This window comes from Ciconia boyciana, chromosome 1 (assembly GCF_034638445.1).
Source record: "Ciconia boyciana chromosome 1, ASM3463844v1, whole genome shotgun sequence".
NCBI classification, from domain to species: Eukaryota; Metazoa; Chordata; class Aves; order Ciconiiformes; family Ciconiidae; genus Ciconia; species Ciconia boyciana.
Window position 1 is genome coordinate 86,783,096 of NC_132934.1, and position 22,803 is coordinate 86,805,898.

A 22,803-nucleotide genomic window follows, 5' to 3' on the forward strand; every position below is an offset into this window, starting at 1 on the left:
TTATCTTTTATTCTTGGAGTTATATCTGTTTTATTGATCTGAGCTCCATGTGGGCCGTTCCCTTACTTAAAACTGCTATAACTTATGTCTGTCTTGACTTCACAGGGTTGGATTTTTTTTGTGCTAAAACATTATTTGGCTTGAATATTCTCTTGAATATAGAAAGTGACCGCACTTTCTACTTGAATGTAGAAAGTGACTACAACTTTGTCTGCGAAACACTACCTCATATTGAGGAGTATTGAACCATCAGATCTGTCACAAAAAACACATCTTTCTGTTCTTTCCAGAGGAAAATAGAAGAAATTCAAAGACAGGTGATAGGAGATAATCTCCTATCCTTCACTTTATCTACTTAGCTCCCTTGCTGATTTCTCAAATCATGAGAAATTAGCTTAATCCTGAAACATCTTAATTTCTGTCCCTTCTTCAAAATCATCCAGACAGCTTTAATATCCACACTAATGGCTCCTTACATTCTGCTTCATTGACTGTCTGGGTTAAAAAGTTCCATGATTGAATTGTCTATGAAAAATAGTTCCTTTTCGTAGCTCTGAATTTTCTTTGTCTGTGTTGCCAGTCTCCTTGTCCTTGTATTAAGGAACTAGAAACTTTCGTCTAGTTAAGGAACTCATTCATTATTTTATGATCCTTTATCATGCCTGCTCTAACTTATCTTTCATGTCTTTTCCTGTTCATTTCCTTCTGAAAGTTACAAGCATGGTCTTTTCAGTCTTTGTTCATGCAAGGGTTTTTCTTAGGCTTCCTCTCTGATGCCATCACAATCTCTGAAGTCTTGTCTACTCCCAGAAGTTATGCATTCGGTAGATAAGCAGATGTCTTTGTGCCAGTTTCCTGTATGGCCACTATTATCACCCAGTAAGAAAGCCTTTGTATGAGGTGGGTTAATGTACTTGAAAGTGAAAGAAACTGCTTTCCTTAATGTGCACTATGCACATCTACCTGTAATGTTCATGTGGAACGTGTAAACTATTGCAAATTCATACATAATATATGAACTAACTTTTCTGCTTAGGCAAGCATTTTCCATCTTCTTCCAGAATATTTTTGGGATGAAATTATCAGAGTTCCAAGCAGATGTGGCTATCAAATGGATTTACTGGAAGGCATTACAATACTGCAATGCAATACTGTGCATTATGATACCATTTTTATGCAGCTTTTACACACTTCTAGCAGCCACAGTTAGGAAAAAGGTAAAAAGACCATTTTCCTAGAGCTGTCTACACTGATCCAACTCTCTTTCTTGAAATACTATTGTTAAATTAGATTCCTTTCTAATGTGTCAATTATCTTCCCCCACTGTATTACTTTGCATTTATCAATACAGAACATTGCCTTTCTCATGCAGTCCTCTCTGCTTCCAACCAGGATAAACTAATTCAGTATCACGTGCAGATTTTGCTGTCTTCCTCAGAAAATTCATAATCATAAAATCATAGAAAGATTTACTTTGGAAGAGACCCTTGGAGCTCTCTACTCCAAACTCCTGCTTACAGCATGGACAATTTTCCAATGGCTCTCTGGGCATCTGTTCCGGTGCTGAACCACCCCTCCAAAAAGAAGCATTTGCTCATTATATGTAGACAAAATTCCCTTGTTGGAAGTAGTGCCCATTACCTCTCTTTCTTTCACTGTGTCTTTACAACTTCCCCATGAGGAAGGGGAGACTGCTGTTAGAATCCCCTTGGGCCTTCTAGTTTCCAGGCTGAGTAGAGCTAGTTCCTGCAGCCTCTCCCTCTGCCCATGCCCTGGACCATCTTGTGGCTCGCCACTGGACTCTCTCCAGTTTTGTAACATTTTGTTTGTACTGACTTTTCTAGATGTGGTTTCTTCAGTGCCATATAGAAGGAAATAATCACCACCATCAACCAGCTGGTTGTGCTTTTGCTGATGTGGTCCAGTTTGTGGTTAGCTTTTATTGCCACAAGGGCACATATTAAGCATCGTACCCACCAGGATCTGCTTGCATGAGAGCAGAGCTTTTCCTGTTCACTAGGCCACCAGACTGTACCAACGCATGTGCCACTCCAGGTGCAGGACTAAATATTTGTCTATGTTGAATTTATCATGTTCCTACTGGTCAGCTCCTCCAGTTTGTGGAGGGTGCTCTGAATGAAGCCCTCCAGGTGACAAACCACCCCCTTCTCTCCCTCCCCAGTTCAGTATGGCCACTGATGAGTGAGTTCCATCCTGTCATCCAGGACATTAATGCAGATGTTAAACAGGATCAGCTCCAATATTGACCTCTGAAGAAATCCATTCAACACCACAGGGCCCCAAGACAACAATTAGCAACTCCTGCTACATGTGTACTATGACACTGTGACATGTCTGACATGATAAACCCACTTTTTTTCTCTCTCTGGGCTAGCTTCTAATCCATGGTAATATTTTCCCTTTTGCTGTTTGATCAGTGGACCTCTACATGAGGCTCCACAGCCTCATGTGGGACCTCTCAATAATCTAAATAAATACCATTCCCCTTAATCTGGTTTTACAGTTTTGTTAAAAAACTCCACATCACAAAGTTTTTATTCATTTGAATTATCCTTTTGGGATTTTTCCTTGGCTTTGAGGTTCAAAACAGGTATTTCCAGGGTTGTGCTTGCTTTTAAAATCTATATGTATTTAACCAATTTGCCAGGTGCTAATGCACAGCTCTCTTTGTACTTTACCACATTGCACCACAACCTTCTTAAACACATAGTCTACCCATCGGTCCCCCTCCAGTCCCGGGAAGCCCTGATGCTCATTAAAGAAGGTGAATTATTTTTTAAAATAGCTCATCCACGTCAATCCTAATCTGCCTCAGATCTTAATGCCTTTTATGCCTGCAGCTTGTTTAACATTTATTGTCATTTTTTACCTCCAAGCTGCATCATTGCTACCAGGAAGTAGCAGGTAGGGAAGCAATCACATCAGAGTAGACACGTGCAAATAAGTTGTGTAGCATCTCACCAAAATTATTCTATTTCTTAGACACATAAAATCATTGCTGGCTTCTGGATACTGATAGCTTTGCTGGCTGGCTTTACACCATTATCTGTACTTTACAAATAACATCTGGACCATTCTGGTTGGCTGCTGCAACTTAGCCCCCTGTTTGCTAATCATAGAAGACTGGAGTCCTGCAATTTGCAGGATTTCTGTTTTACCATGTCCTGAGCCTTCATCTTATTTGCCATAGTGTTTTACACCTTGCCTTCCTCCTGCTCTTTCTGATCACTTCTACACATGGCTTAGTGGTATTTTAAAGTTCAAAGCTTTTTTAAGTAGACTTTCCCATTAAATGGACTTTCTCATTTCTTTTTACTTCTCTTAACTTTCACATTGTAAGAGTTGGACAGTTACTCTAAACTAGTAGAGTTTGTAGCCAATGGAGAGAAAAGGGCTTAGCCATGCAGTTTCAGGATGGCTTAGTCACTCAGGAAAGAGGATGAAGATAGGTGGGATGAATCTTTCTGTAGGAATCTCTTTCTGTCTTGTGGGAGTAGAGAAGGAACCTGGAAAGAGCCAGACTAAGTGCTGTGACTGTTTCTCTTTGCCCTGGTCATCTTTGCCACCCTGGGGCAAAACTCTTTGAAAGTGAGCCCTCCTATACATTTAATGCCCTGTCATTTAGTGGCTTGGACTATCTGTTTTCTAAAACTAAATCGAGATGATCCCTTTCTTGGGCTGATCTAACAAAAAGGAGGACATCCTGCTTTTCACCATCTTCCCTCCCTGACTGTTCTTCCGCCCCTCCCTTGTACCATCTCTGCGTTCGTTGGACCCCTCCATTCAACTCACTTCCCTGGCAGAGGACTAATCCAGGAAAAGAGCAGATGGGTTTTCTGGTAGGTTTTAATGAGGTGAAATAACTCAGTGAAGGCTTTAACATGTGTCAGAGTGGGCCTGACAGAAGGGGAGAACAGTGCAGCCAGGAGGGAAGGAACAGGGTGAAGAGACAGGGAGTAAGAGCTTCCCATTTTGGATAGTAGCATGCTGTTAGACAGGCTTAGCTATCTTAGGTAATGTAACCCACAGAGATCTGATTAAATCATTGCTCTAAACCTGGTCCTGTCTGACCAATTAACAAGTAATTAATGCATCCTGTAATTATCATGTAATGCTAGATTTTCACTGCTTCTTTTCTTTCCTCATTGTGCAAATAATTCCTTCTTCCAGGGCAAGTTGGGATTTATATCCATCCTCATTCAGCTGCATTTTCACGCTGCACTAGATAGGTAATTTGTACTTCACCTATGGGCATACAGATACTTACTGTTTCCACACAATTAGGTATCTCCAGGTAAAAGCAGGACTGGTTTCAGCATCTGAGTCATTTTAGCAGTGCAACACTACCAGGAGAGGTGAGCTGGAGAAGATGGGGCTTAGCTGATCTTTTCCATCTCCGATTTCTAAGACTTTCATTCTTTTGGTACCAGTCAAAATTGTTGCAGATATAACTTCAGAGAAGATCTGAGTTTTGCTTCTAGAAGGCAATCACAACTCTGCATGAGACAGCTTCTCCAGATATGTAAGCACTGCCTGCCTTGGCAAAGAGAGTTCTTAGTCAGTGAGTATAGTGGGAAGAGTTTTTATTTCCTGAAGAACGGATGGTAGAAGAAAAGAAAGAAAAGAAAACTCTAAAAATCTGGGATTGTAGCTAAAAAAAAAAATATACATTCTCTGAAAACAAACCTATACCATGTAGAGTGCTAGGGTTGCAAGTGCTCAAAAATAGGCACTACTAAAATCAGAGCAGTCTGCCAATCTGTAATATTGTGTATAATGTCATGAAATCCCACAGGAACATGTATATAACTAGTTAACCTGTCCCTTACACCTAGCTTTTATGGCATGTACCTTCTCACCTCATTATTCCCTTTCCTCCTCTACCTCTTTCTTCCCTCACAGTTACCATCACAGCCCTGTTCAGAACGAACTTTCGCATGGATTTCCCCTTTGATCTGCAAGAGCTGCCAGCATTTGCTGTAATAGGGTAAGTTACCAGGAGCCTGGCTCCTTGTTTTACAAAGGTTATCATGTGAGCTCTGTTAGGAATTATTTTGCAAAACAGTTTCAGGTCTTTTGAACACTTTGATTGTCACAATTAAGGCCTCTGCTTATTGGGATTCCTCCTTCAGAAATGGTGCCCATGTAACACAATGGGTAATGAAGGAAATGTGGGTACTATCAAGCTCTTTGCTATTTCCTTTCCATATATCTTTTTCAGAAATTAAATTCTGGAAAAAAAAGTAAGTCTAACTTGGTCTAGGTTCTGGGTATAGATTTACTGAATGGCCCTTTAACCATGTTGATGGCATCCCCAAATGAACTGACCCAACAAGTATGGCCTTTTCACTTGACAAAAATGGGGCAAAAGATTTAACCAGGAAGTTTCCCTTTTACAAGGTCAGAATGGTTATCGTTTTCAAGAGAGATTGGTACACTCAACATGGTGGCAAGGGTAACTGAACCATAATTGGATCCAATGAGAAAAACAGTTAATTTATTAAGATGAGTGTCAGTTTTATTTTATTTATGGAGATATCCGAGTTGTTTTCATTTGTGGAGGAAATTTTGGGAAAAGAAAGGAATAACTCAAGAAAAACAAGAAAAATAATTGGGAGATACTAGAGAAAAACTGAGTTTGGAATTGCTGTGAGGAAAAGTCTTGGGTTAGAGCTTCAGAGAGGCTCCAGGGAAATCACTGCAGAGCAGTAGTGAAGGGAATACACTGTAGGAACAAATACCTGTGCTGGCATTGTGAACATACTCTGTTGCAAGACCTGGATCCAAGATCAGAAATATAGTTGAGGTTTTCCAGCTCCTTTTAGTAGGCTGCTCTCATTTACTTGAATATGAACTCAAGTAGGATTCTTTGAAGACATAAAATATCTTGAAAATCTATGAATATACAGGAGCTTTTGCTAGTAATATGTATCCACTTTGTTCTTCTCCTTAAATAGACTTGTGTGCTGAACTTGGGGGAATCTATTTGTTTAGACTGGCAAGGACAAAGGTATTCCTTGTGATTTACAGCTGATAGAATGAAAAACTTCTTGTCATTCTGTTTCGAACAGGGTTGGCAGAGCTGGGTTTTTGCAGTATTGTACATAGGCTAGGAAAGGAGTATATGACAACTGTGAAATGCTTTCAAATGCCTGGGTGTCCAATGTGGTAGCTTAAAAAAAAAAAGCTAAAGACTTGGATAGTCTTGGATAAAGTCCTGATGCCAACTTGGAATGCTCCAGATTCTCTTAACATTAAGTTTCAAAGTTGAACTCTCTTTCTATCCAACATATTTCTTCACTTTCAGGTAGGACAAAAAACTGAGCCAGCCCAAGCACTATCAACAGGTAGATCTTGTTCTTCTGTGTCAGCAAATGTTGTTAATTTGCAAAATGTATACAGGAGGAGCACTTCTATTTTATTGACAAATTGATAGGCAGGAATGGAGGGATCTATTTTTTAATATAAAGTATTATAAAGAAATTCCGCTCACTGTGCAACCCTTAGGCTTGTATTGCCTAAGGGACTGGTCTATTTTAACAGTAGTGCTAAACAGTGCTGGCTTAAAATACTTAAAAGAAGCTCATTGGACAAGTTTTTCTGTGAACAGCTTTATATTTAGTTTAAACTTGTTTCTATGCAATTTTTAAATTATCAAGCAGGATTTTTTCAACATACAGCTTTTTAAGTAAGCTAAATTAATCTTTGAATGAGATTTGGCAAAGGCCTGCATAACATATAACAAAGGAAAATTCCATTGATTTTAAAAATTAATAGAATGAAAATGTTATCTGTTTATCCTCAGTATTCTGTGGGTTAATTATTTGCCACATAAAATAATACTTCCCCATACCAATTCTAAATGCACTCTTTTTTTTTTTTTTTCTTCACCTTTGCGTATTAGGCCCTATTTATCCAGGTCTCATTAAGCTAGAGAGCACAAGGATCAAGGCCAGTCCTTAGACAAGTATACTTTTTTGGCTTTATTAGGATCAGGAACACAGGCCTAAGTGACTAGGATCATAGAGATGACATACTTTGCTTTAGGCACAAGAGTTGCTATTACTTTTAATATTTGATGTAGGTATATAATTTTGCTGAGTTTTGTTAAACTTCCTTCATTTTTACTATTTCCTGTTCCAACCTGATGTCTAAGTTCTGACAATACTGGTCTTTGTCCAGTTGCTCTTCTCCAGCCCCCACTGAGATCTGGCAGTCCTTTTTAATAGATTGTTTTATAAGTTTTTATAGATGAGATGTCCCCCTCTAAGCAAGAGAAAATTGAAGTGGTAAAATGGCAGTGTGTGTGACAAAGAGGTCCAAAATAATCTCTCCCCTTTCATTAGGGAGTCAATATCTTCAAGTGAGTTGCTGTAGGAGTAACCCTCTAGGTGACATTTAAAAGACTTCATAAACAGCTGAAGATGAAAAACAGTTAAACTCAGTTTCTTGGTTGATGGCTTGTGTATTATCTGTTGTTTGGTATCATTTTATTTAATTTTCTCCACTTTAGGATATGTTCTGGATTCCTTGGAGCATTTTTTGTTTATCTCAATCGCCAAGTGGTCCTATGCATCCGCCGTCATACAGCTCTGAGCCAGTTTCTCACCAAATAGTGAGTGCCTTTGAAGATACTCTCTTTAGAGACCAGATTTTTATACGCTATTGGTATTGAATACTAACAAATGCTTTCTGGAAGCTAGTAGAACTGTTTCAAGGTAAGATAGTAAAAATATGAGAAACTGAAATTATATGAGAATAAGATATCTGCAAACATCAAGAGAATTTGTTCTGAGCTGGATTTTCTTCTTGACCAGCCCCAATAGTTTCAAATAGCTTCTTGATTTAGAAGGGAGACTCTGTAACATTCATTAAGAGGACAAGGGAAACTACTGATTGGACAGAAAATGTTTTTAATTAGAAAATCAATGATCATGCTTCTTAAGATCATGCTGCCTCTGCTTATTTTTTTAGAACCTGCAAAAAATAAATTCAACATCATTTGTATTTAAGAAAATTAAATACAACTGAAATATATGTCTTTAAAATCTAAATTTTTTTAAATCAAAATGTAAAGAATGTGCTGCAGTATTGCAATTACTGCATACTTACAAACCAAAAGCTGAAACTGATAGTAACCAAATGGTATGAATTGTAGCATGGAACAGAATGCAAAACAAAATAAAATCTTAGCAATAAAGGTTTTGCAGGGCACTTGAAGATACTTTTTTCCCCTCTCTAATAAACCTATAACTTCCAAAGTTATAACCTGAAGAAGAAGAGGTGGCTAACTGTAAATGGCTTCAGTCTCTTTACAGAAGAAACCTGATGCTATGAGAATTTTTTAAGTTGAGAGGTATGGAGGACCTACCTTTCTTAGCAAGTTGCAGATCTGAGCAGAAGAAAACCACTAGTTAAAAAGAAGTTCAAACTAACTTACTTAATCTATTATGTGGAAGAAAAATTGTCTTTCTTCATTAGGTAGCATTACCCACAAGCACCAGCAAAGCCATCAAACAAAGTTAACAGAGAAGTGGAGCAAAGCCTGAAAAGTGGGAATTTAAACTTTTCACTAATTTCTCAGAATTTTGTAGGTTCTTAGACTGAAATAAATTAAAGGTTGCATTTTGTCTTCCTGAATACCACAGTATCTCAGCCAGAACTTCCTGTAGGGAACACAGCAATTTGTCAGCGGACAGGCCTGACAGGATTAGTCCAGCACATGGAGGCAGCTTAGACTTATGTTGTATTAGTGCCCATGAAGTGGCACAGTGTACCCAGAGATCCATCCTGGGATTGGACACAGCAGTAGGAAAACACAGATGGCTTCAGCCTGCTGTCCAGCTATGCCCCACTGGCCCTGCACAGCTAGACCCACTAGCCACCAAGGACACCTTCCCAAAAATTGTGACGGTCAGCATTTCAATGGAAAGAAAAACAGTTCTTCTCATAACAATTAATGCAATGGGGGATGCATGCAGAAATGTATGAAAAAACCCTGCATTTAAATACACTAGGACAGGATAGATTGCATGGGGGATGAAGAGGCAAGACTGGCATAATCAGGACAAAGGGAGGAGGTGCTGGCTTTTGACAATAGGTCAACACATCATTGTAAATACATATCTCCCTGAGTATTCAAGTCTGTGCATTTTGTATATCCCTCTCTCCCTCCTTCCCTCCCATTACATTAATTATGATGGGAAAAATGGCTTTGCTGACAGTTGAACTCTCTACGAATGATGATGATCAGTGGAGCAAGGCATTAAATTGCCAGTAACAGAACTCCAAAGCAATGGATACAGGTGTGGCAGAGAGCTTTCACAGAAATAGCATTCACAGTTCTGAAGTGATAGCACTACAAGAAAAGAATGTGAGGTTATTTTAATAAACTTTTATTTCTTTTCAGCCGCCTCATATACCCTGGGGTTATAACCTTCCTTATAGCAACTGTGACCTTTCCTCCAGGATTTGGGCAGTTCATGGCAGGAGAGGTGAGAGTGGGATGTGTATTTGCAATTCTGTGCAGTTCTGCGAACAGTCTCCCCTTATCCTGTGCCCTGATAAACCATAAGGTTTTATGTCACGGAAAAGGGAAGAAAGATTTGGGAGGACTTTGGACTGAGGAGAGACTATATTCTGAGACTTATGATCTCTGCTATCTCCTTCATATAAAACTTGAGAAAGGTCCACTCTCCTAAGCAAGTAATAAGGAAGATGTTACCCCATGTGTGAAAGTAGTTATACTTTCACCAGTTCAGGTAAAGTCCTGTCTCTCTTCCTGAAGCTTAAAAATGTGAATTAAGTCTCATAACCATGAATTACCAAAGTAAAAATCTCCTCCACTTTCTTGGAACAGAGGTAGAATATTTACTCCATTTAATCTCATGGCTCATGCCTGGTTGTTTTTGCTGTTTAGTTGATGCCACGGGAAGCCATCAGCTCTCTCTTTGATAACTATACCTGGGCAAAATACACAGGGGACCCTCAGATCCTAGGGAAATCTGCTGCCTGGATCCATCCCAAAGTCAGTGTCTTCATCATCATCCTGCTTTTCTTCCTCATGAAGGTAGGAAACCCAGTTCACCATAACCCTTCTCCACTCAGAGTGACTGTTCTTGATCCTTTGTAAAATAGTTTGTGAACTGCCAATGAGGAGTTGCTGGGTATTGAATGAAGCACTACAACTGAAATGGGGTCTTACATCTTTTGAAGTGATTTTTGCCCAACTTGAATGCAAGATTACCAAAATTATTAGGGAATAGTTTCCTGGCCTTAATATAGTGACCTCCTTCACTGCTCCCTAGGATATCTTCCTCATGCATCCTGCTGAATGACCTTCAGTACCCACTGTGTAGTAGTTGGTAGGAAGGACTACATCAGGAAAGATTTCTCAAGTTCCAGAAAAATAAGTAAAAAGCTCTCAGATAATTTATATTTGATCTAAATAAAGTCTGATACAGTCTACTTGATATTCCTGGCTACAGATAGGAGACAAATAAGAATATGCAAGCACAATCTATAGTTGCATGAGGCTCAAGGATTTGTTAGCAGTACTGTAACTTGATGGAGAAATGCAGCTGAAAACAGTTTTGCTCACTTCTTGGAAAGCAACAGTGGATTAAATGTTCTGAGCTGACATGGTCTGTGGAAGTTGCAACTGTTCAGCCTCTGAAAGGATCAGCTGTGTAACTGACACATGACAGAGCAAGAAAAGAGATTTGAAAGAAGAAAACATTATATTCCAGTATTCAAAATACAACTAGCAAGAAAGAGGTTTTCCTAAGGGGGGAGGGGGGGAATAAAAGGGTAAAAATTTCATAGAAATGGTGATTTTTTTGTTGCAAAGGAGCAAAAGAGCTAAGGCCACCTTGCAATAGCAGTAGATCAGGAATGGACATCAATGATTGATTGACACAGCTGATTCCACCTAAAGTAAAACACTGTATCAAATTTCTGGCAGGCAGTTATGGGTTCTGCTTGTGTGATAATTCTGATTACACTGTATCAAGCAGACCTTATGGTCTCATTTACTTGAATAAAAGAGGGATGGACTACATGGTGTATCTATCCTGACTCTATCTCCTGTGTCTACCTGACTCTAGAAAGCCAGTATCAAATTGATGGTCCAACCCATCCTTACAGCATGTTCCTCTACCATGGGCTGAGAGACACTGTTCTGCTGACTCTTTGTTACCTTTGTAGAGGGCTTTCCTAAATAGAAGGCTACATCCTGGCTTCATTTTCCCTTTTATGCCAACCACCTTGAGAGTTACAGTGGAAAAGCTGTCTTGGGTGGATTTCCTTTCACTAAACTGACTGTCTACAGATTAGTAACTTGTCTACAGCTACAACAATGTCTGCAGAGGCATCACCTCCTCAAAGGTGGACCTTGAACAGGAAGGATTTGCCCACTCTGAGGATAATATGGTCCTGAAATACCTGAAAGTATTGCTCTTGATGTGCTGGCCCATGGTTTTCTTTCTCCTATGGATGATACTGCTGCAGCAAGGGACATCTTGCGAGTACACTTCTTTGTACAAGCTTTTGAAACAGCAGCATTCTCTGTGTTTCCCTCAACTGTGGAAATCTCTTGTCATATTGCCTGAGAAAGTCTGAGTTGAGGTGTTTGTAAGATTAGGCTGTTGTCTCCAGAAGAAGTCTATATGTGCTGGGCTAAGTCAGCATTTGAATTGGTCTTAGCAGTACCAGGACAGATTTCATCATTTTGCCCAACATAGTGATAGGACAAGAGGCAACAGACACAAGCTACAATAAAGGAAACTTATGACAGTTGGACTTCAGGAAAAAATTCTCCCTGGAGTGTGGGTCAGCAGTGGCACAAATGCCCAGAAAAGCTGGGAAATCTCCACCCTTCAAGATGTTCAGAACTCACGTGGACAAGGCCCTGAGCAACCTGATCTAACTTACGAATTAGCCTTTCTGGGAGCAGGGAGTTGGGGGAGAGACCTCCCTTCCCTTCACACTGAAATCTTTCTGAGTCTGAAATTTTGACAACCTTGTTCTGTGAAAAGCTAAGCTGTTTGGAGCAGTAGGAAATCTCAACTTCTGAGGTCCAAGGCAAAGGAGTTATCATATTCATCCATCCCCGTGGTGATTCACCTTCCCTGCCACCACAGCAGTTGCTCAGAGGTCCTCTGCATCAGTGTTGGCGTGTTACCAGAGTTCCTCCAGCTCCCCTTCACACCCCACAGCCCCTTTACACTTCACTTTCTGGCTGAACTTCCAGATCCCTCAGAACATGTCTCCTCATGGATTCACAGGCTGGGCAGTAGCGCGGGGCTGCAGAAAATGCTATTGCTGCTCAGTAACAACCACGTCCTCTGCCTCTGTTCTAGTTCTGGATGTCTGTTATTGCTACCACGATGCCAATCCCCTGTGGAGGCTTCATGCCTGTTTTTGTTCTAGGTGAGTTTCAGTTTTGTGTTGCAGCATATAGGTCTGACAGGTGGAGAGGATAAGAGAGACATTGCGTAGGTACCCAGTCGGTTTCTTCTAGTGGATGAGGAGTCATCACTTGATGTCTATCACAAGCTTGGTTAACAGTCCATATACCAGCCTCTCAGTCTCTGCTTTTGGCATTTGCCCACCCCCCAAATCCAAATGCTGAGGAGAAAATCCCTGTCCTTTTACATAGGGAAAGCCACACTGTGGGGAGGCATGCTGAGTCATGGCCTTCTAATTTCTCTGCCTCTTCACCTACAGAGAAACTCTAATCCTACAATTAGCAGTAGTTGCTCCTTTCACCCCTGAAGGACAACTAGAAGACATAACCTTAAAACTAGTACCTGCAATGTAATCCAACACTTAGTCATTTCTTCTGACTGAAATATGGTAACATATGGGAGTTTATTGTTTTTTTAACTGGTTTTAATTCCAAGACCAAAAAATGAAAAGAATATGATGCTAATGTTAAGAAAGAGAGGCTATGTTAGACTAAAGTATACAAGCTCATGAAGTTCAGCATTAAGTATCCACAGCTCTTAAATGAAATGGTGCGTGCTAAGGACCTCTGGGTTCTGGCAGGCAGCAAGTGAATATGAGTCAGTAGCATGCCCTTGCAGTGATGAAGGCTAACCACAAACAAGGCTGTATTAGGAAAAGCCTAGCCAACAAGGCAAAGAAATTGGTTATTTCCCTGCATTCAGCATTTTGGACACAATTCTGGAATATTGTGCCATTTCGTGTCCACCTGGCCACCAAGAGAAGGCCAAGAGGGGATCTAACTGCAGCCTTCACCACCTAATGCAGCAGGGGACAGAGAGGATAGAAAGACTCCTCTTAGAGACACACAGTAAACAGGAGGTAAAGGCACAAGTTGCAACAGGGGAAATTCTGATGGGACGTAAGAAAAAAATTGTTTCCTTGGTGAAGGTGCTCAGAAAAGCTGGAGAATCTCCATCCTTGTAGACTTTTAAAGCTTGTCTGGACAAGCCCCTGGGTAACTTGATCTCACTTTGAAATTAGCCCTGTTGTGAGCAGAGGTCAGAACAAGACCTCTAAAAATCCCTTCCCACCTAAATTCTGTAAGCTGTGATTCCAGTGTTTGGACATTCATAGAATGAGTGTGTGAAGGGCCTCAACTGTGATCTGGACTGACATTGTACATATTCTGAAAATATTTCCTCCTACCTGGGAATCACAAATAACACTGTGCCCGGTGTGCCTAAGTGGAAGAATGAGGGGTCAACTGTTTTTACATACCTTAGTACCTTTTTGTCCTCTTCAGTCTAAGTTCTATATTTTGTAACTGAGAACTACTCTTTAGTCCCCAGTGTCATTTTAATGTAAGTTTTGATTTTGTTTCTGTTAGAAAATACTCAAGTGGTTGCCCAGCATAGCTGTACAGCACAGGCTCAGTGTTCCTTAGATGTTATTTCCGTAATTGCTAGTGATATTTTCCAGGTGCTGCATTTGGGCGTCTTATTGGGGAAATCATGGCATCACTTTTTCCCAACGGGATCCTCTTTGATGGTATTGTTTATCAAATCTTACCTGGAGGGTATGCTGTCATTGGTGAGTCTTCACATCTTTCTTTTTCTTTGCCTGGTCCCATCCCCATGATTTTCTTGGTTGACATGACATGCTGTTTCTATATGGCAGTCTTCTTCTCTCCCTATTCATTTTCCACCCTACCTGGGAAAGGTGCAGCAGCTCTGACAGGAGCAGTGAGCCATACTGTCTCCACTGCTGTGATTTGCTTCGAGCTGACAGGTCAGATCTCTCACATCCTCCCCATGATGGTGGCTGTCATTCTTGCCAACATGGTGGCCCAGAGTCTGCAGCCCAGCCTCTATGATAGCATCATCCAGGTGAAGAAGTTGCCCTACCTGCCAGACCTGGGCTGGAATCACATAAGGTATAGTAGTAAAACAGAGGTGGAGGTGGGGAGTAGCAAAGAAATAAAGCAGAAGAGGATGAGACCATGGGAGAATAAAAGGTCATGAAAAGGGGATAGTACTACAAAGAAAATAAAAAGGCAGAATAGGCCTGGAGTGAGAAAAAACAAGTGGTGGAGTAGAACTTGGGTTCATAGATAGAAATGGAGAAAAGTCCTCTTCTTTTTTTCACTGAAAGCACAGGTTTGAATAACCAGCAACGTTACTGAATTTGTATTAATATTACCAAATTGCTTCAGTTTAAAAATTTCAAAGAAGTCAAGTGTCTCATTTTCAATTTTTTTCTGAATTCAGTGGGGTTTGGATTTTCTCTCCAGCAAATGTTTGAAACATCATTTTATTTGGATAGTTTGCTTAAAACAAAATTCAATTATTCATATACATTTTTTCCTCTCTCTAGTATATATAATATATATAGGTATGTACATATAAAGCATCTATACATATATGTATATATATGTGTGTGTATTTTTATGGTGAGGGGTAATGGAGTGGAATACAACTGTAACAAAAATCCAGTTAATCTGTGTTGATCCTGTTGGAAAGTCTTCTTTGGTTATTCTCACAGAAGATTATTTAGCAACAGTATTGAGAACACTATTTAAAGAAGTGGTCATTTATATATTTCTTTAAGGAATTTATCTGCTAGACATTTTTAATATGCCAACTCTTCACCCTATTGTCCATCAATTCACAGCAAATACAATATCTTTGTTGAGGATATTATGGTCCAAGATGTGAAATTCGTCTCCTCCAACTGTAAATACCGAGACTTACAAACTCTACTGCAAAGCACCACTGTTAAGACTTTGCCTTTGGTGGACTCACCAGGTAAGCAACGTGTAGCAACTGGTCCTTCCTGAAGACTGTCTCAGCTTAAAGAGCCAAAGAAACTAGCTTTAAAATTACATGCTGTGAAGGAGACAGTGTGACCCACTACGTAAAAAATGATCCTAAAAATCTTCTGCTATGGATGATGTATGACAGAAGGCTGTTTCAGCTGGTCAGACAGGTAAGCTGGAGTGTGGGCAGTGAAGCAGATATAGCAGGTAAGGAAGGCGTATGGGAAGTTTGTGGACTGAACTGCGACAACAGGGAGGGATCTTGCATAAGTAAAGAGCCTGCTTCTGATGTGGTGCTGAGGAGTAGCACAAGTCAGGGATGGTGAGCTTCCCACAATCCCACAGTATATTAGCAGCAACTAGCAGGGCTGGTCAATGACTCTTGTATAGCTCTAGATAGTATCAGTACGAGCACTATGAAGAGGTTGGAGGGAAGAAGGGGCAGTGTGTGGCAGGGGACATTCAAAACCTTGAAGCGGCTTAATGGCTTCTCTGCTCTGTGTTATGCAGAGACCATGATCCTTCTGGGGTCTGTAGAGCGATCTGAACTGCAGGCTCTCCTCCAGAGACATATAAGCCCAGAACGGCGACGGCTCCTCAACAGAGAAATGCAGCAGAAGCTGTCTGAGGCACCCTATGATGGGCACAGCAAGGGACCGTGGGCAGCCCTGCCAAAGCTGAAGCATGAATCTTTTGCTTATGTTGATGAGGATGAGGATACAGATGAGAAAGGAGAGGTGAGGGAGAGAAGTGGAGAGACTGCAACACAGAGACTGCTTAAGAAGCAGTAAGACATTTGGAGAGTCTGAGAAAGAAATGACACAGGGTGGACTTTATTTTCTCTCCTTTCCATAACAGCTGCCTCAGCCCCCAAGTCCCACTCCCAGTCACCCAGAGGAGCCCAATGGTCCAACAAGTCCTCTTAAACAAATGCCTGAAACTTTGGAGCCACAGCAACTCCCAGGTATGGTAAATTCTGGCATGCCTCAGCCACATCCTAGCCAGCTTGAGGAAGCTTTCATCCTAACTGTGTGTACATGCCTGTGCGAGGTGCTGATTTCCCAGAGACTGAGAGAAGGAGCTTTCTCTGCTGTTCCTGTATTAAAGGTACTTTGTTAATGCACCTCAACATCAATGTAACATACCTGGAAATATCTTCTGTTTGTGATCCCTCAGAGAGTATGGCAAAAGTAGGCCCACTCAGTCTGCTCTCTCTCTGTCAAGTACTCCCCACTCCATCCTTTCCAATAACATCTCCTCGGACATTTTCTGGACAGTCTGTGTGGAAGGGTCCCATCTCTTGCTTCCTTCACCCTGTGAATAAATTTCCCTGGGAAAAGCAGCCAGAGACCTAAACATCTGTACTTGTTTTTTGAGAAGCTTAGGCTGTTGTTCAGCTATCTCCAAAAGTGAACAGCTCCTCCCTTGGAACACACATATCTTTGATTCAGCTACATTAATATGATGGACAAATACTGATGTATTGTGTTCTTTGTGTGCCACCCCAGCCTATATTAGCTTTGCTTCCAAGACTGTACTCATAGCTCATTTCTGATTCATATATCATGTATATTTGATGCAGGATGGTGAAATGTTTTTTCCTTTATGTGTCTTGAAATATGCAGAGAATGAGTAAGCACAGAGGTGTAGCCCAATCTTGAGAGTGAATACAGAGGATAGGACTCTGGCTCGTGCTTTTAGGCACCCAAAGGTTAGCATGTAATATAGCATATAGCATATTCTGGTTCCTTAGCACCACTCATGTATGACTGAACCTCTAAGGCATAGGAAAATCCACTTTGTGCTTCCAGGGCAGTAGAGTGGTGGGACAGCCATCCACCTTCCTTATCAAATCAGAAAAAGAATAACATCAAAACAAGGACAGTGTGTGAGACATTTTACGTAAAGCTAGTACTGAGTGATCCAGGAGTGACAAGAGGAATTGGAGCAGGGGTGACTTCACAAGGCTTTCCCTGCCATAATTTTTAGTTTGGCTCACAGCTGTCATTGTTTCTGACCAACCTTCCTCCACAGCCTTGTTCACTTCACAACAGCACCAAACCCTATCTCCTCCTCTTTGCTAATTCCCGACTGTCCTGCCTGGGAGAATAATTCTACAGTCTTTTTCATTCTTACCATTACACTGCTGGCACAACCCGTGGACTCCTCACCCCTTTGTACCTGTCACATTCAGGCTGTTGATATGTTTTGTCTTTGAAGTAATTTCCAAATTCTCATCTCCCCTTTCCATACTCATGCTCCAAACCACATTCTCTTTGTGGACTGCAGAAACCTCTAGTCACAGCAGTTTATCCCTTGTATCAGATTGTTTGCTGTGTTAGTAGTCTTGCTTCCTTGCTTCTGTTGGGTTTTTTTTTGTTGTTGGTTTTTTTTAAATGCAGGGACACTGATCTAAGAATATTATCTGCAAGGTCTACTTTGTAATGGTTTGTTTCCTGTCCTTGAGGAAAAGATATTGCATGGGAATATTTATTCTGGCTTGTCCCAGACACCATTTTACAAACTGAATGCTAGATTGTGACTGGCTCAGCCCTGTCATATACGATCTATTATGTCCCTCATATTATTTTCCAGCCTGCCTTGGGCAAGGAGATGGGCATGGGGCTTTGTATTTTTGTATCTCTCTTGTTCTTCTCTCTTATCCATGTGTTTGTTTTCATTCTTCAGGCAATTTCAGGAGTCTGAGGCAACTGATCCAGCATCTCTTGTGCCATTACAATCGTCCACTTGAAACAGAGAGTACCATCCAGGTTAGGGATACAGAGAGCCTAGTAGTACCCTGAAGAGGGAAGGGAATGCAATGGAAATAGAACCAAAGTATGTGGTATAGAACCAAGTGTGGCCAAAGCATGGACACACTTATGGTCTTGAACTCTAACAGCATCAGTGGGGAACTCTCTCCAAGGAGAAAGGGTATGATTACTGTAAAGGAGTGTGCATCTTCCTAAAGAGCCATCTGTGCTCAGGTGTCAAGGCTACCATCATGACTGAGTGTGGGCATCTTTTTCTCAGTGAGTAACTTAATGGTATTCTGGCTAACCTGGAATAAAGTGCAGTTCTATTCCATTTGGCAAACAGTTTTGGCCAGATAAAAATGAAAAACTGCTTTTGCCTTGTGCCATGTTAGATGCCCTTGGGTATCTGACACATCTGCACAAGGTTGGTGGATATCATACAGAGCCTATGGGAGACCTATCCACTCTAGAGCAGTGGTTGGACCCCATGTGGGATATCTGAGAGCATCTAAAGCAGTACTAGATGGCCATGTTTAGGCACCTGAATTGCTCCACCAGCATTCCATAGTCATCTTCATTGGCAAGGGAAGCACAGCAAGTACAGAGTACACCTTATAATGTATGAGTATAAAGAAAATCTAAACACTCAGTAATATATTATTTGGAACAAAAAGGGGACCACATGGGGTGAGGAGGCTGTGCAAATTTTTCCTTTCCGTACTCTGTGAAACTGTGGGTTCTTTGTCCTGAACAGTGTTTTCTCCTACAGGAGCCAGTGGAAGTCGTTGACACCATGAGGCCAGAAGAGGTAAAACTGGGTGCAGAAAGGTAGTGAAGTTAACAGAGTGCTTCTTTTGCCCATTTCCTATCACTTGCAATACTTCCTGAACTCCAACAACCTCAGTGATTGCCACATAAAGCCACAACTAAAGCCATTTTCCTCTTAGAGTTGCACAGTGGGCAAGTCTCACCCAATAAGAGAAGAGATTGTTCTGCTAGATGTGCTGAGTAAGGCTCTGACTAATCTGATCTAGTTTTGAAGTCAGTCCTGCTGTGAGCAGGGTTTTGGACTAAGAGACCTCCACAGGTACCCTGTCACCTAAATCTTTCTGTGGGTCTATGTTGTTCCTTCATTTTTTACACAAAGGAACTATTATCTTGCAATGACAAGGGGAAGACCCACTCAAAAAGGAAAGTTAAGATGTTCACTCCCTCTTTAAGCAGGAAGGAGCAAAACCTCACCTCAGAAAACCTCTGAGGTACTGGAATTGTTCTGTTTCCATAGGGACTTGACATCGGGCAAGGAAGGGATGGGAAGCCTGAGGGGTGTGATATAATGGGCAAGATGAATGATCTATATAGGAAGGAAAGAAGCATTAACAGGAGAATGGGACTAGTTTGGGTACACAAGACAGCAACACTGCTGATTACTGTAAGAGTGATTCCTCTTCTTTCCTGTGTCAGATAGATGCTTGGGAACAGGAGGAGCTGAACAAGAACGTGTGCTTTGACAGCTGCCGCATAGACCCTTCCCCTTTCCAACTGGTGGAGAGAACTTCCCTGCACAAGGTGGGTGTAGATGTCTCTCTGATGCATATGCTGTTTTTCTCCACCCTCTCTATCATTGCAAGTCTAGTCTATGACTTATTTCTTCTCCTTGTCTTCACCTACAACTACTATCACCAGCTACCTCCACATCCAGCTACAGAAGTCAGTTTGTTCCTATAACCTTCTGCGTGTACCTCCAATCTCCTGCAAAATGAAAGGCTACGTGATAAGAAGTCTGAGTGCATTTATCGAAATAGCTTTTGGACACCACATAAGATTTTCCAGCCACTACATTAACAGAAGCATTCTATGCCTTGCTACTGGGGGCATTACACTGAGATTTACACTCTGCTTTGTCAGTGTGCAGCACTGGAATGAGTACTCCTGGATTTCTCAGGGTGTTTCTGTCAGGGTGTAGAGTCTGTCTCAGTGCATGAGAAGAGTTGCTTGAAACCACCCTATATCATAGGCTCTTCATCGAACTGAAGCACAAGGAAAGAGGAAGTGGGATCATACAACTTCTAGAGTTAGCACAGGATGACTGGGGTAAAAGCAACCATTGTATATCAGGAGTAAGAGAGGACTGGGCTTTCACTCAATGGAAAAGGAAAGCAGTCTACTGAAGCAAAAGTGCACAGTGCTTGTTTTTATCAATACTCATTTAACATGAATGGTCAGCATATACCTTGCACAAAATTAATTAGTTACTGTTACCAAAGGGGTAAGATCTCAGCCTTGAGCAAAATAAGAACAGGTTAGCATATACTTAAGATGAGTTTGGTGTTTTCTAAAGGGCTGGCTGAAGTAATCTGAAAACCACTAGCATTTATATTTGAGAATATAGGGGTTACAAGAAATTATACCTGAAGAGTGCAAATGGGGAAAGTTTCATACCTCTTGTAAAAAAAGAGCAAATGAAAAACTCTGAAATAACAGACAAGTCAGCTTAACTTGGATGCATAAAAATGCAGGAATAAATAATCAAACTATCTGAGGTATGCATAGTTAGAGCTAAATGTGAGACTACTGACAGTGGCAAGAATATCACAGCTTATCATGACTGAATTGTATTTAACCAGTTTGATTTTCATTTACATTAGGGTAAAATGTCTTGTTCCTGAGAAATTAGATTTTCCCTAGTTTACACTTGAATATGACATTCGATACCTCATGTGATATTAAAAAAAAAGGCAAACACCAGCTGTGAAAGAATGACTTCATGTAAGGCCACAGGTAAAGTCCAGCTAGAGCTCAGCTTAAAGAACCTGGAGATTGGAAATACCCCACAAATGAGCACTGAGAATGCTGAAAGTTTTAGAAAACCTGATCTATGAAGAACAGTAAAATAATGGGGTATATTTAGTCTGAAGAAAAGAAGACTGATAGCAGTGTGATATCTGTCCTTTTAAGAAGGCTTTGTAAGAGAAAGGGAATAACTTGTTCTCAGTGTTCCCACTGCACTGGATAAGCATCAACAAGCTTAAGTTTTGCCTGCCTTGGCAAGAAATATTCTGGAACAGGAAAAAAGGAATCTTCTACCACTGGAAAGCACTGGAATAAATAACCTAAGCAGATTCTGACTTTACGTAGTACTATATGATAGTTTAATTTCCAGCACCAAAATTAAATAGGATCTGCATAAGTCCCCAAATACACAGGGTGTTGCATGTGAATCTCTGTTTGCCAGATGCAGGATGGGAGTGACCTTGAGAATGCGCTCTCCATCATCAACACACTCCCAACTATGGCTGCACAGCAGAAGGACCAAAGGGTAGTATTTGCTAGCTACAAAAGGGGAAGGGAAGAGGTAGTTTCTCACTGGGATGACTGCAGACTTGTGTGCCTTTGTGATTCCCATTTCTAAATCCCAAGTCCCAGCTCCAGCAACAAGTATCATGTTACCAGTTTCCAAAGTCCCTGACATGGTCTTTTGTGGTTTTGCTCATAGACGCATACATTGTTCTCATTACTGGGCCTCAGCCATGCCTATGTAACCAGTATGGGGAAGCTGAAGGGAGTGTTGGCTTTGGAAGAGGTAAGTACAGATCCTTTCATCTCCTCCTAATCAACTGCAAATGCCCTGTGGATCATTCCAATAACTTAGAGATGTTGGAGGATCCAGCTGGCAATATATATAACTGCTATTGCTACATTTTCAATCTAGTGTTGAATTCTGAGTCAACCCTTTGGAAGCCATGTAGAGGAATGGATGACTATTTCAGAGGAGGCAGCAGGTGTTGTTTACAGGGATGTTACATGGTTTGTCCTTTTCATGAGTGTATGGCTCTTAACTGAGTGGCTATTACTGTCTCTGAAAGTGGTGTGGAATTTGTTATTTACCGTGGAATGAAAAATTACAACACCAGTGTAAAAGATGACCTCCACAGGCCCCAGAGGTAGAGCTGTGACTCTATTTGTGATCCCTTTACCCTAGAGACCAGAGGAACTTCTGCTGGGTAGGGCTGGGTCAGCCTCCCTTTCATCCATTTTTTCTGAACCTTTGCTCTTCTCATAGCTTCAGAAGGCAATAGAGGGCTCCACACGCTCTGGGGTTCGTCTCCGCCCACCCCTTGCCAGTTTCCGCGATACCAACCGGACTTCCATCAGCAGTGAGAAGGTCAGCCAGGACACTCAGGTGTGGAGCCGGCAGGACAACTCCATGGTGACAGCACAGCAAGCAGTGGACTTGGGAACAGAGAGCCCACTGCCTCCCTGCTCACACTCCCCCCAGCCTTCACACTTGCATGAAGAGGGAGAAGTCCTGTGCTCTGCTTATGCTACTGATACTGAGTTGGAAGAGATGGAGCTAGCAGGGCCAGTTGCTGAAAATATCTCAGACATCCTCAAGGACATAAGCCTACGCTCCACTGACCTAGATGAGGATGAATATGAGGATGAGGATGTGCCCTTATAGCTGGTGTGAGGGGAGTAGTCCATCACACTCTTCAGTTGAGCCAGTCTTCTTGTGTTTGCTCCTCAAAGAGAAGCTTTTGGATGTTCTTCACAATCCCCACAGAGGATTGATTCAGCTGGGAGAAGGGGCATCGGACTGACCCTTTCTTCTGCTGCTTTCTTTCTGTGCAAAGACTGTTATGCTGTTGGACTATATGGGTGTGTGCAGGAGTCAGATGTGGACTGCAAGGTGGCTAAGGGCAGGCTCATAATGCTTAGGCTTCTGCCATGTCTATGTAACATGGCAGAAGGGATTGTAACAGG

The 22,803-nt window shown here is 41.4% G+C and overlaps 1 protein-coding gene across 1 annotated transcript in view; it reads left to right on the forward strand.

The window, feature by feature from the left end:
• The window catches only part of CLCN1 (chloride voltage-gated channel 1), a 45,655-nt gene extending 23,154 nt beyond the window's left edge, over positions 1–22,501 (forward strand). Inside the window, exons 10-24 of the mRNA XM_072851053.1 lie at positions 4,924–5,008; positions 7,535–7,636; positions 9,431–9,515; positions 9,941–10,090; positions 12,381–12,450; positions 13,948–14,058; positions 14,188–14,401; positions 15,139–15,272; positions 15,794–16,020; positions 16,142–16,247; positions 17,972–18,054; positions 18,809–18,847; positions 19,504–19,608; positions 21,536–21,622; positions 22,103–22,501. Of these exons, the coding sequence (XP_072707154.1) occupies positions 4,924–5,008; positions 7,535–7,636; positions 9,431–9,515; positions 9,941–10,090; positions 12,381–12,450; positions 13,948–14,058; positions 14,188–14,401; positions 15,139–15,272; positions 15,794–16,020; positions 16,142–16,247; positions 17,972–18,054; positions 18,809–18,847; positions 19,504–19,608; positions 21,536–21,622; positions 22,103–22,501 (1,997 nt within the window). The remainder of the gene's footprint in view (positions 1–4,923; positions 5,009–7,534; positions 7,637–9,430; positions 9,516–9,940; positions 10,091–12,380; positions 12,451–13,947; positions 14,059–14,187; positions 14,402–15,138; positions 15,273–15,793; positions 16,021–16,141; positions 16,248–17,971; positions 18,055–18,808; positions 18,848–19,503; positions 19,609–21,535; positions 21,623–22,102) is intronic.
• Positions 22,502–22,803: the final 302 nt, after the last annotated feature.